This window comes from Hippocampus bargibanti, linkage group LG04 (assembly GCF_051943395.1).
Source record: "Hippocampus bargibanti isolate YZ-2025 linkage group LG04, ASM5194339v1, whole genome shotgun sequence".
Taxonomy (NCBI): domain Eukaryota; kingdom Metazoa; phylum Chordata; class Actinopteri; order Syngnathiformes; family Syngnathidae; genus Hippocampus; species Hippocampus bargibanti.
The window spans coordinates 24,268,349-24,280,707 of NC_142737.1; the positions used below are offsets into that span (position 1 = coordinate 24,268,349).

The 12,359-nt window shown below is 41.0% G+C and overlaps 1 protein-coding gene across 1 annotated transcript in view; it reads left to right on the plus strand.

Moving 5' to 3' along the window:
- The window catches only part of txnrd2.2 (thioredoxin reductase 2, tandem duplicate 2), a 35,074-nt gene that overhangs the window by 21,378 nt on the left and 1,337 nt on the right, over positions 1 to 12,359 (plus strand). Inside the window, exons 12-14 of the mRNA XM_088994813.1 lie at positions 5,802 to 5,938; positions 8,867 to 8,962; positions 9,754 to 9,846. Coding sequence (XP_088850939.1) covers positions 5,802 to 5,938; positions 8,867 to 8,962; positions 9,754 to 9,846 — 326 coding nt within the window. The remainder of the gene's footprint in view (positions 1 to 5,801; positions 5,939 to 8,866; positions 8,963 to 9,753; positions 9,847 to 12,359) is intronic.

The window sequence follows — 12,359 nt, forward strand, 5'->3', positions numbered from 1 at the left end:
TGTGTAGGGTGGATTTGGTACCGACAAGGAGAAGCACAGTTTTTTCGCCGTTAAGCTTGAGAAAGTTATGGGAAAGCCAGGATTTAATTTCTGAGAGGCAAAGTGAGAGGGATGAAAGTGGAAGAAACGCGTTGCGTTCGCTGGAGAGGTAGAGTTGGGTGTCATCCGCAAAGCAGTGAAAGTGAATGCCAAACTTACGGAAAATATTGCCAAGAGGAAATAGGTGGATAATAAAGAGGAGGGGCCCCAGGACAGACCCTTGAGGCACACAAGAGGACACAGGAGAGGACCGTGAGGTGAACGAGTTTATTTGGATAAATTGTGAGCGATCAGAGAGATGGGAGTGAGACCAGCCATAGGCAGTGTTTACCACAGCCAACCATGACCTTGATCTTAATACCTGCATACATTTCGAAACACAGAGTAGAAAAATATATCAGGTGCCATAAATTGCAACCTATTGTTTTGGTCTGATATATCGGGGGTCTGTCCAAAAGAGTGCTGATTTGTCTGCCCTCTCCCAGCTTTAATCCAAGTTCATTGTCATCCTCAATAAGCTTACATTGTCAGCAAATTAAATCCAAGGTTAAAACAAACTAATAAAGTCTGAGTGATGGAATAACCAGGGGAAGCGTTAATCACCCAGCAATGGCTCACCGGCTGTCTGGTCAGAGGGGGGCCGAACTAGGCAGGATGCACCAAGGTACAGGGTCACTTTATTCCCCTCTTTGTTCTCTTCTCCGGATCATCCTGTCTGTGCCAACCCAGAGGAAACCAACTGGCATCTGTCTCTGCCATCCGTCCCTGTGGACACATCACAGATACCTATATCTAGTTTATAATCAATGACTTTACATATCTCAACCTGCTGGCCTTAAAATCAACAACAAAAACGGATGATATTAGTGCCAGCACTTTATCCGTGTGCAAAGTCTTTGAATCATCCATATAGCTCATGAGTTCTGTCAGGTCATAAGTATGTTTTTATGTCTGTGTTGAAAGAGCGCTTTGCCCATAGGCGTGCGACAGTAACAAGGATGTGCGTGACCTTGCAGCCGCAATGACGTTGGCAATTTCCTCTTGCGGCCCAATTCCCACTTCATCTCACCGTGACACTGTTCATGTGAGAAATATTTGCATTGAATTCTGGAACCAGTGTGTAGGGTCCGTGCGATGTGACCTTTCTATTTCCTTTTTGGTTGGAATAGTTTCAATGTTGTCAAGTGCAAGACAGTTTATGTCCCTAGAAACAGTAAATCAGACCAGTTAACTGTTCCAAAGTGCACTCAGCTTCTGTATAATTGAGACTTTTGCATATTTTTTGGGCAACTTAATATGTATGCTTATACCATGGCAGTGAAATGTTCTGACCATATCACACAACATTGATAAGGGACTTGGTTGGATGGCATACGCACGCATACACACACACACACACACACACACACACACACACACACACACACACACACACACACACACACACACACAGACAAATGTTGATTCACTACTTAGCCACTTAGATACTGTGGGTCTTGTGTAGTCCAATACCCCTGGAGTTGTACAACAGTTTTACCCCAAAGATTCTGAAAAAAAGACCTCACAAGTTGCACAAAGCATTTGAGGCCATTACATCACATTTCAGTATATCGGTATGTAAACAGCTCCATATAAACTCCAGAAGTAATTTTTTTTCCGTTGGCTTTTGTTGTGATGACATCACTGAATGACGCTGGGGTGTGTGTGTGCGTGTGTGTGTGTGTGTGTGTGTGTGTGTGTGTGTGTGTGTGTGTGTGTGTGTGTGTGTGTGTGTGTGTGTGTGTGTGTGTGTGTGTGGTAGGGGGCTGCTAAGTTTAAAAGCATGATAATAATCGTGAATTGAAGCCTCTGATAACATAGGCAAGTCGTGCACTTACCATATCCACAGGAACATGCAGCAAAATAAATACACAGAGAATAGTTATCAAATGTTGCAGTAACTGCAGAATGTAGATGATTCTCCCGATAAAGGTTGCTCTGTGCAACTATACAGCAGGCTCTGTGCCCTGCCCCCATTATAACTCACTTGAGGTGAAATAAGAGGGTGGCTGTGATCATCGTCTACCATTGTGGAAGACGCTTGACAGGGTATGAGGATATATCATCCACCCCTGAAAACTCCACACCAAGTGATGTTCTTCAGCAAGACACCAAAACCCTGAACTATGAAGTATGCATGCAGTGTGTGAATTTCAACATTTTGGAGTAATTCTTCCCATTACAGCAGAAACTACTACGACTGTAAAATAGACTAGCTCCATATTTCCTTCTGTCTTATCACCCTGAAGTTGAAACTTGTCTCAATGGTTTTCTTTTAATGTCTACTGATGTAACATAACTGACGGTCGGTGAACTGCTCTATCGATGCTTTTGTTCACTCTTGTGATATAGTGACAAAACAGAGCACAGCCCCTGGTCTTTGATTCCTGCATGCAGGACTTATGAGTATCAGGCCTCTTCCGTTTACCGTGGCCTTACACTATAGAGGCCAAGCAAGGTCTGGGCCTCTTTGGGGTTATTAAAGGCCTGAGGGGTCTGAGGGACTGTATCACCTCTGTCTAACATCCTTCTCCCCAGCCACGCAACCCTCCACCTTTCCCCTGTTCCTTCCTGCATACATGGCTGCTCCCCTGTCCAGGTGCAATACACCAGGAAACAGAACATTTCCACTTCCTGTGGACAAGCAGACTGTGGACGTGGCTTTTCCGCCTCACTGCACACCACAATACTCCGGAATATTATTCAAAGTAAAATCCCTATGTCGGTGGTCTGAAACTTTAGTGATGGAGAGAGGCACAATTTCATCCAACTGTGGTGCTACAAAGGACCACACATACTTCCTAACCAGTTTGATGTTAAAAATGTAAATTTAAATATGGACAATGTGCATTTGTGCAAAATGTGTTATTATTGTATTTTCATAATGTTTCAGAGCATGTACAAAATTCATTCTCGGCCACAAATAAGTATCTCGGCCAGAATAAATATCGCCCATTGAAATGCATTGGGAAATTTCTGATGACTGAGGTTGTGGGAATAATAAAATAAAATGTGTAGATCCTAAAATTATTCAAAAAAACATGTTCAGAAACCTCAAATTTGCTTTTTACACAATGTTTTGACATCGAGAGTATGAACTGAGGAAAGAGGCAGCGAAGGCAGCAAGGCGGATTTCCCCAATATATAAATTAAATTCCAATTTGTTTTCTATTTATAAAGTGTTATATTGTAATTCAAGTAACTTGTGTGTGCCCTCATGTTAGGTCTTGAATCTGCCACAAGATTCTATTGACTTTAAGATGAAATAATTCAATATTATAAAGAATTTCAATTAAAAAATTGTTACTTGAACTTTGAAAAAAGAATACTGTAAATCTTACATCATCATGTTCTAATGTGTCTCGGAGCTGATGAGAACTAATCACGTAAATCACAAAACTTCCTTACATATATATTGAAATTCAATTCATGTAAAGGAAATAGCCTCTAAACTGTTGTTGGACTGAACCCGGGCACCTCTTTGTCAGCTAGTGAGTCGTGTGCTCAACTTGAACAAACTTTGCCACAAGATACAACTCATCTCCTTAGCTTGAATGTTTCTTTTGCTGCTTTGCATAATGTCTCGGTGCACTTAAAAAAAGAAGATGTGAGGGGGAGACCTCCCTGTGAGTTCACAAACAAAATGTATAAACATACACACAATGGTCTTTTTGGACATGATATGCAGATCTGGATTTTTCTGCATCACAATCTTTTTTGGCCTGACATTGAATATCTTTATGCAATACCTAATCCCTCCATGAAAAAAGCACCACATTCCCCATTTATCTTTGTTCTTGAATTGATCAGATAAGTTCATTTTTTTTATTTTACTTGTGATGGTTTATTATTGCTAATTAGCCCCACCATCTGGAAGCTTCCTCAGAATGTCACAACAGGCATTGTTTAACAATGTGTTGTGTGCGTGTGCGTGTACATGTGTGCGTGTCTGTGTGCGTGTGTGTCTGCGTGTGCGTGTGCGTGCGTGTGCCCGTGTGTGTGTGTGTGTGCGTGTGTGTGTGTGTGTGTGTGTGTGTGTGTGTGTGTGTGTGTGTGTGTGTGTGTGTGTGTGTGTGTGTGTGTGTGTGTGTGTGTGTGTGTGTGTGTGTGTGTGTGTGTGTGTGTGTGTGTGTGTGTGTGTGTGTGTGTGTGTATATGCGTGCGTACGCCATCCAACCAAGTCCCTTATCAATGTTGTGTGTGCTACGTCTACAATGCAGTCAGTCTTGAGTGAACTTACAGATAGGAAGGCCTATGGTTAGATCATCTTTACTAATTTATAGTAGTTTAATATTTTTAGCATTTTCAGTGTGTATTACAAGAAAATATATTTAAAATATTTCATCTTGAATGCTTGAATTACAATATAACACGTGAACACTTTACAAATACAAAACAAATTGGAATCTAATTTACACATTGGGGAAAATGGTCTCGTTGCATTTTTTCCCCATTCAGCCACCCATGTTGTGGAGTAGACAGGTCCCTGTTGTCCCTCCAGTCTGGGGGAAGACGTTGTTCTTTGGCTCCAGCCAGGAAAAGGATCTCAGAGGTTTGTTATTTTTGTGTTGCGATAGCATCTACATATGTACCTCGGACTCGGTGTTTATTATGCTACCCTGACTAGTTTTGAGGAACTACACTGAGGAGGAGGGTGAGGATTATGCTGTCAGTTCTCTACTGGCATGGAGATTCACACATGGAGTTATCAGCATCGGTTGCCTGCACTCTAAGTGTGACACAAATCCTCGATTTGAGGATTGTGCTCCCTTTATCCTACCTTTAGTTTTCATTTGTGTTTACAATGGCTGCATTTTTCCATTAAATTCATATTCTCTAAGATAAGAGTAAGGAGCAACATACAGGCAACATTATATTTTTAATAATGCATCTTAGATCATTTCTAGTTGTATACTTTGCATCCATCCATTTTCTGATCTGCTGATCTTCACAAGGGTCACGTGGGGTGCTCGAGCCTATTAAAGTCATCTTTGGGCTGTAGGCGGGGCACACCCGAACTGTTTGCCAGCCAACCGCAGGGACACACAGATGAACAACCATCCACGCTCACACTTACACTGTGGGGTAAATTAGTTTAATTTGATTTAATTTAATTTTCGAGTGTTTAACCCATTTACACCGAGCGTGTTCACATGAACACAGATAAATTCATTTAAAAAAATCAAAATAAAATCAAAACAGAGTATCAAATAGGTTCATAATTAATTAACATAATTAACAATAATTAATGTGGCAAGAAACAACATTAATGCATTTGACAATTTATCTGTGTTCATATGAAGACTCTCGGTGTAAATGGGTTAATCATGCTGCCCTGCATGTTTGTTTTTTGCCTGTTTTATTTTTTTGGATCGTGGAATTAAACCAGAGTACCCAGAAAAAAGTCAACGTCGCCCCGGGAAGGAAATGCAAATTCCAACCAGCAAGGCTGGTGCATGAATTGAACCTGGTAGCTCCGCATTGTGAGGTTGATGCACAAACCACTGGTTCACTGAACTGCCCTTGCCACACTGGAGTGTTTTGTCTTCTTTTTAAATGTGATCCAATTTTCGTAGAATAAGTGATGTGGACGTGTGTTGGGGGGGGGGGGGGGGGTAATGCAACACTCTCAAGAGGTTCGCTTGAAAGCAAAATTGTCATGTTCCATGATTCCTCTGACCATCCCACAATTTGTAATGAAAATGTGTTCATGTTTACTGCAGGTAGAGCTCCAGAAACAAAAGTTCTGGGTCTCAAAAAACTTGGTGTGCGGCTCAACAAAGAGACCGGGAAAATAATTGTCGGCGTGGATGAATCTACATCTGTACCAAATATCTATGCTTTTGGGGACATAGGCCAGGTATGCATCCCCACCAAATCCTAACCTCAAAAATATCCTTAATTGTCCTGATTCTATTTTGTGTCAGGAAGTTTCTAACCATCTTCCAAACTTTATTTCTTTCCGCATATCCTGTTCAAACTCCCACGTCAGGTGAAGGGAACATACAGACAAATAAATTCTCCCACTAACATTGACGATCATGAGCAACGTTGTGTCTTCGATTAACACCTGGGATACAGATAATCTATGAGAAATGTAGAGTACACAAGAGTAAAACCACAAGTGTACAAGCACAGCATTCAAACTCCGCACAGAAAGCTCTGAGCTAAGATTCAAACACATTACCTTCGACTGTGAGGCAGATTATACCTACTATTGCAGATGATACCTACTATTGGCATTTGCTGAATTTAACTCAACATGTTTCAAAATAAATAACATTTATAATTCACCATGACAAGCCCTGCTAACAATGCCTGCGTTTCACCATTGCTTGTCAATCTGATGACCGGTGGTGCCACTTCAACCATGCTAACCAATGCAGTCCACTGCGGGGACGTGCTAGGCCCAATATTCGGCAGAGGAATATTCCTTCACAGGGGACACACCAAAATATAATTGTCAATGAGATGGGGGTGAATGGTGTGTGGCTATCTTGCGCTGAAAAAATTGTCGAGGGGCAACCATATGCCAAAACATAGTTGCCGACAGGATTCTTCCGTCACGTGCTGAAAAAACATCTTTGACTTGTGGACGACTCCCGGCAGCCGGCCCATAAATACACTGGCTGTTCAAGAAAATTCCCATATTCTCCCAAAATCCCCAATGACCTCTCTATCCTGCTGCTCCACTCATAACGTAATCCTCTAATAATAATCCAATATCCCAAACTTGTTCCTTTTTAGTCTCCCTCCCAGCCGGTAAAGTACCCCTCAGACGTATAAATGGCAATGATAGTGATATTCTCCCACATTTATTTGATCACTGTGTGTGTGTGTGTGTGTGTGTGTGTGTGTGTGTGTGTGTGTGTGTGTGTGTGTGTGTGTGTGTGTGTGTGTGTGTGTGTGTGTGTGTGTGTGTGTGCGTGTGTGTGTGTTTGCGTGTGTGTGTGTGTGTGTGTGTGTGTGTGTGTGTGTGTGTGTGTGTGTGTGTGTGTGTGTGTGTGTGTGTGTGTGTGTGTGTGTGTGTTTGTTTTTGTTTTTTAATACAATACATCTTGATTTATATCGCGCTTTTACACAGCTGAAGCTGCAATAAAGCCCTTCACATGGACAGGTATCATATACAGGAAAAACAGGATGATCAGACACCCGGATTCTACTGTAAAACTAAAGAGCTACTCGCATTGTATATTAACTCATTCACTGCCACATGTGCAAAAATGTGTCCACTCCAGTGCCAGGGTTTTTGTCATTTTACCTCACATTGCAGGACCCACAGGATATTGATTTTTAGGACTAGATACTGTAAACATTCAATGCATCGTAAGAAACCTTCGACTCACTTCTTTCATCAGAAAAAAACTGTTAATTTCTAAGTTATATGGGTCTGGGGTAATATGCAAGTGGGGGGCGGCTGTACAAAACGGAAATGCTGCCCCCTCGTGGAAAGGAAAAATAAACATTGCCAGAAGTCTGACCAGCCCTTTATTGGCACCCGCAGAAGAAAAACCAAAACCCAACAAATTCGGGAATGGCCCTCCACATCATATTTTCAATTCCCAAATAAATTTGGGATGGCAGTGAATGAGTTAACATGCAAAATACACCTTGCTAGTATTAATCACAAAAATCAATTGACATGCTAACGGCTTCGGTAGTGACATTGGATTGGATTGGATTGGATTTGCCTTTATTAGTCTCGCAGTGGAGAAATTTACATTTCACAGCAGCAAAGTGATAAAAGTAATGAAAGTAGAAAAACAAAATACAACGGCTGCTGGAAATATTCCTGGAAATAGCAAATACGTGGACACAAAGGTTGCAGATCCACAAAGGCAAGATACCTACCTTACCTAATTGTTCTCATTCTGTGAAAAAAATGTTACTTAACTAGTGTTTAATCGCAGTTGCAACAAAGTTATTTTAATTGTGATATCAATCATAATCAACACAATCGGTGTTGTTATGTCATCATCCAGCCTGACCGCTCGAAGAACGAACAATATTAAAATAATGAACTATTAAATAAATGTGACCAAATGTGGCCCCTGAACTGTTTGTGTGCATGTACAGTATTCCATTCAACCTATAATTACTCAACACGGCGATGTGTAAGACGTTTGTAGTGCTGCTGCACTGTGTTCAAGCTGCACAATGTAAATACCTGTTGGGTGTAGTTGCTGTCATGTCGGTGTGGCCTATTTTTTTCCAACACAAACAGCTGTGTGCTTCCTTCCTGTCCTGATGACACCCACACACATGACAGCTTGCTTTGATGAGCCGCGCTTTACGCCAACCTGTCTGTCATCTTGTCAACACAGCAGGAGGCTTGTTTTTTTCCTTCAAGCAGATGGTTTGATATCTTCCTCCAGTTGTCCACCGCTTTTCTTGTTTTCTTTTCTTCTCATTGCCGTACAAAATGCCAAGACATGCTTTAAAATGACGAAAACTATCTGATGTGGAAGTACTTGCACATCAGAGAGGACACTTCGTCCACATATGCAGAGGTGCAGAAGATATTTGTGGCAACAGGATATGTTGTGGAAATTTAACGGGTCTTAAGTCATGCCTTTAAAATTGCCCCGCAGCCCTACTCTTTCCTCCACCACTCAAATGTTTGCCTCAGTGCATATCCATGTCTGTATTTTTATTTGCTTTGGCTCACGTTCAGAACCATACGCCATTAACCTCGCAGAAGAGACTTTTTTATGTGTCTGTGTTTGACAATTTACACAGGGAAGTTTCCTGGTACATTTGATCTAAGTCAGGCAGTCTTGTGTTTCAGGGGCGTCCTGAATTGACACCTACGGCTATTAAAGCAGGAAAACTCCTCGCCCGCAGACTTGCCGGCCACAGCAATGAGCTCATGAACTATGACAATGTAAGACAAAAACACAAGACACATCTGTCACCTTTTTCTGCAACAGCACAGTGTCATATATGACATCCATCGCAACAGTGATTGACTAGATAATGTTTTTTCCCTTTTTTCTTTTTGTCGATTGACACTCTCATTTAGTTGTTTTTTTTTTTCATTCAGCTTGAACTTTACTGCAACACATGGTCTGCATCAGGTATCACCAACATTTTTAAGATGAGATCTACTTCTTGGCTGCCGATTAGTGTGAGGCTTTATAAACACGAAGAAAGTTGCTCAAATTACATGTCATCAGATTATTACAATTATCTTATTATTTTTAGGGCTGGAAAAATGTTCAAGTTTCAGTTCAATGATCCCAAAACTTGGGTGCAAAAATTTCTGATTCAAAATGGGGGTGGGGGGTGGGCCGTTACCCAAGTACGTAATTGATGCAATAATCAAAAGCATAAACTATTTGAAAGCGATTCATGAGTGACAGTCCTGTTTATTATAAATGACATTTATTTATGTGGTCACTGGAAACACTGATCATGTTCATTCAGGATCAAAAAAACAGAAAAAAAACAATATGCAACACTTACTTTCCATAAATATCTTCAATTGTTTACCCTTTTAAATTATAACTGACTGTATGTCACATTCCCACAAAATTACAGTCATCAAGGCCACTCGTGATCCTTGAGGGCTGCTTGATGTTGGTGACACCTGGTCTCAATTGTAATTGATCCTTATGCCAGTCGAAGGAAATAGTGAATAAACATGAGTAATTCACTTTACATTTCTGATTGTAGGTGCCAACCACTGTATTTACTCCACTTGAGTATGGCTGTGTGGGCCTATCTGAAGAGGAGGCTGAAACGAGGCATGGCAAAGACAATATTGAGGTCGGAACATGATGGCATAAATATTTTGGAATTTTTCTCTTTTATTTTTTTCTTATTGCGAGTCAAGCATTTGAAATCCAGTGCATTTCTTGAAATTGTACAAAGTAATATACTGTCAGGCGAAAAAGGCAGACTTCAAGCCAATCGAGCTGCTTTCAGATGAACTGGACAAATATGTGAAAGTAACGCAACCTACAAATGCCATTCATTTATGGGAACTTCTGAAACAGAGCGGGATTACCATCATGTTTATTTCAGAGTATAATGACACATTGTTCTTGTTATATTCCAGTTTTTTCTTTTGTTATTTTAACAGGAAATGTGGGATGGTGTAAAATAGTTGACTGGTTGTGGTGTACATCCTATAGTAAATGTTGCTCTTAAAGTAAATTAACATCTCATGATACATTTTCACTTTGCTACGCGGCATGCGCGGCCCTTGCAAATTTCCCCATTGTGGGACTATTAAAGGCTTTCTGATTCTAATTCAAATGGCAGGTTTTTGTGACCAAAACGAGACCCTAACATATTATTTCATAATTGTATCCACAATTGTGTGACATAAAGAAGGTGGAGGATTTGAAGTACTAGGGCTCAACTGTCCAGAGCAATGGAGAATGTGTAAAAGAGGTGAAGAAGCGTCTGCAGGGAGGCTGTGACGGCAGGAGAAAAATGTCAGGTGTGATGTGTGATAGAAGGGTTTCAGCTCGGATGAAAGGAAAAGTGTATAAAACCGTAGTGAAACCAGCCATGGTACATCCATTCAGCCATCGATCAATTTGTTTATGACCTTGTAATGTTAATGTGATGTGATGTGAGTCAATTTGTTCTTCTAATCAAAGTATTTGCTATGGTGAAGAAAAGCAAAACTTTGCTGTTCAATGCCTGTTTTATAGTTTTGTTGTCTCATTCTTTTGCACGAGTGGTTTCAATTAATAATGTTCTACATCACATTTCTTGCCAGACTACTTAACAGAGCTTGATCACAATTATCCCAAACTTCTATGAGAAATTAAGTAACAGATTTATTTTCTGAAAGTCTACATTTGCATATGAATGTCAAAGTATCCAACCCTAGTGTGCTCTCTTGGACACTGTATTTCATCTAAAAACTTGTAATACAGTCTCATGAAACATTTGGCAGGATTGCTGCTTCTTTCAACCAAGATTACAAAAAGGGTGCGATAGTGGGTTGCACGAGTGATAAGGTGCTCTAACTCCTAAAAACAATAGAAAAACAACAAACTGTGTGTTTTCTACGCTTGTGTACATGAGCGGGTTGCCAGATGCTCGCCGTCACCTGCACAACGTGGTGGATAAATGTTTTAGCTGCTAAGGTGGGGCTGTTGGCAATGAGTGACAGGGGAGCAGGAGGCCCAATTGAGGTGTGTGCTCGGTGATGACAGGCATGCTTAGATCTTAGGAGGAGCTGCTCTATTGCCACCCTCCTCCTCCCCTTACAGCTGCATGCGCCTTCAAACTTGTGTTGGCACGCTCGGCCATTGAATTAAACGCATTAAGCACACATTGGCAGTCGCCAGTTTGAAATCTGTTACGATAGTGAGCTACTGGGATTTGTTTTACAATGTCTTCTATCTCTTTTCACTGAGCTACAATCTTAACATCCCATTGTTCAAAAGAGAAAAGATGGTGTGATGAACATATAATAATGATAATACATTTCATTTCCAAGCGCCTTTCAAAACTCTCAAGGTCACTTTACAGGCACAGGATAAGTTTTTCTGTGGGTGAGCAGCGGCAGGCACACGCGCCAGCATTCACTCAACCAGGAAGTAACTCAAATACTGTACTTAGAAAGCTAGCAAATATATAGCTAATAGCTAACCAGCTAGATAGCTAGCCAAATAGATAGCTAATAGCTAGCTGGATGGCTAATATATAGGCAGCTAGACAGATAATAGATAGCAAATAGATAGCTAGCTAGGTAGGTAGCGAGCTAGAGAGCAAATAGCTAGCTAGCTAGATAGCCAGATAGCTAGGTTGAGCAGCGGCAGCCACACGCGCCTGCGTTCACTCAACCCGTAAGTAACTCAAATACATAGAAAGCTAGCTAACATATAGCTAATAGCTAGCCAGCCAGATAGCTAGCCAGATAGATAGCGAATAGGTTCCAATTATATTTTTGTTTTGCTTTGGACTGGCAATTGTGACTGACCTCTCTAGACGGTACAAATGGGCTGTGAAAGGTCTTTTGGAACATGACATCATCCAAGAGATTGGATGCATTGAACTATATTTCAATGGACGCTACTTATTGATTATTGTGAATAAATGTGTTAATAACAAAGTTACAAATGCGTCACCGCATTATCTATGATGAATATATGTCTGACAATTAGTTACTGTGTTCGAACACCCTGCAGAGGATTGATTGGCAGTGTCACAGATGCAAAGAATTTCCCCAGTATGGTGTCATCACGGCACCCTGGGGCTCAACTGGTGAGCACCTGCACTTTACAATACAGGGAATTGATTCCAACTCCGGACTTTCT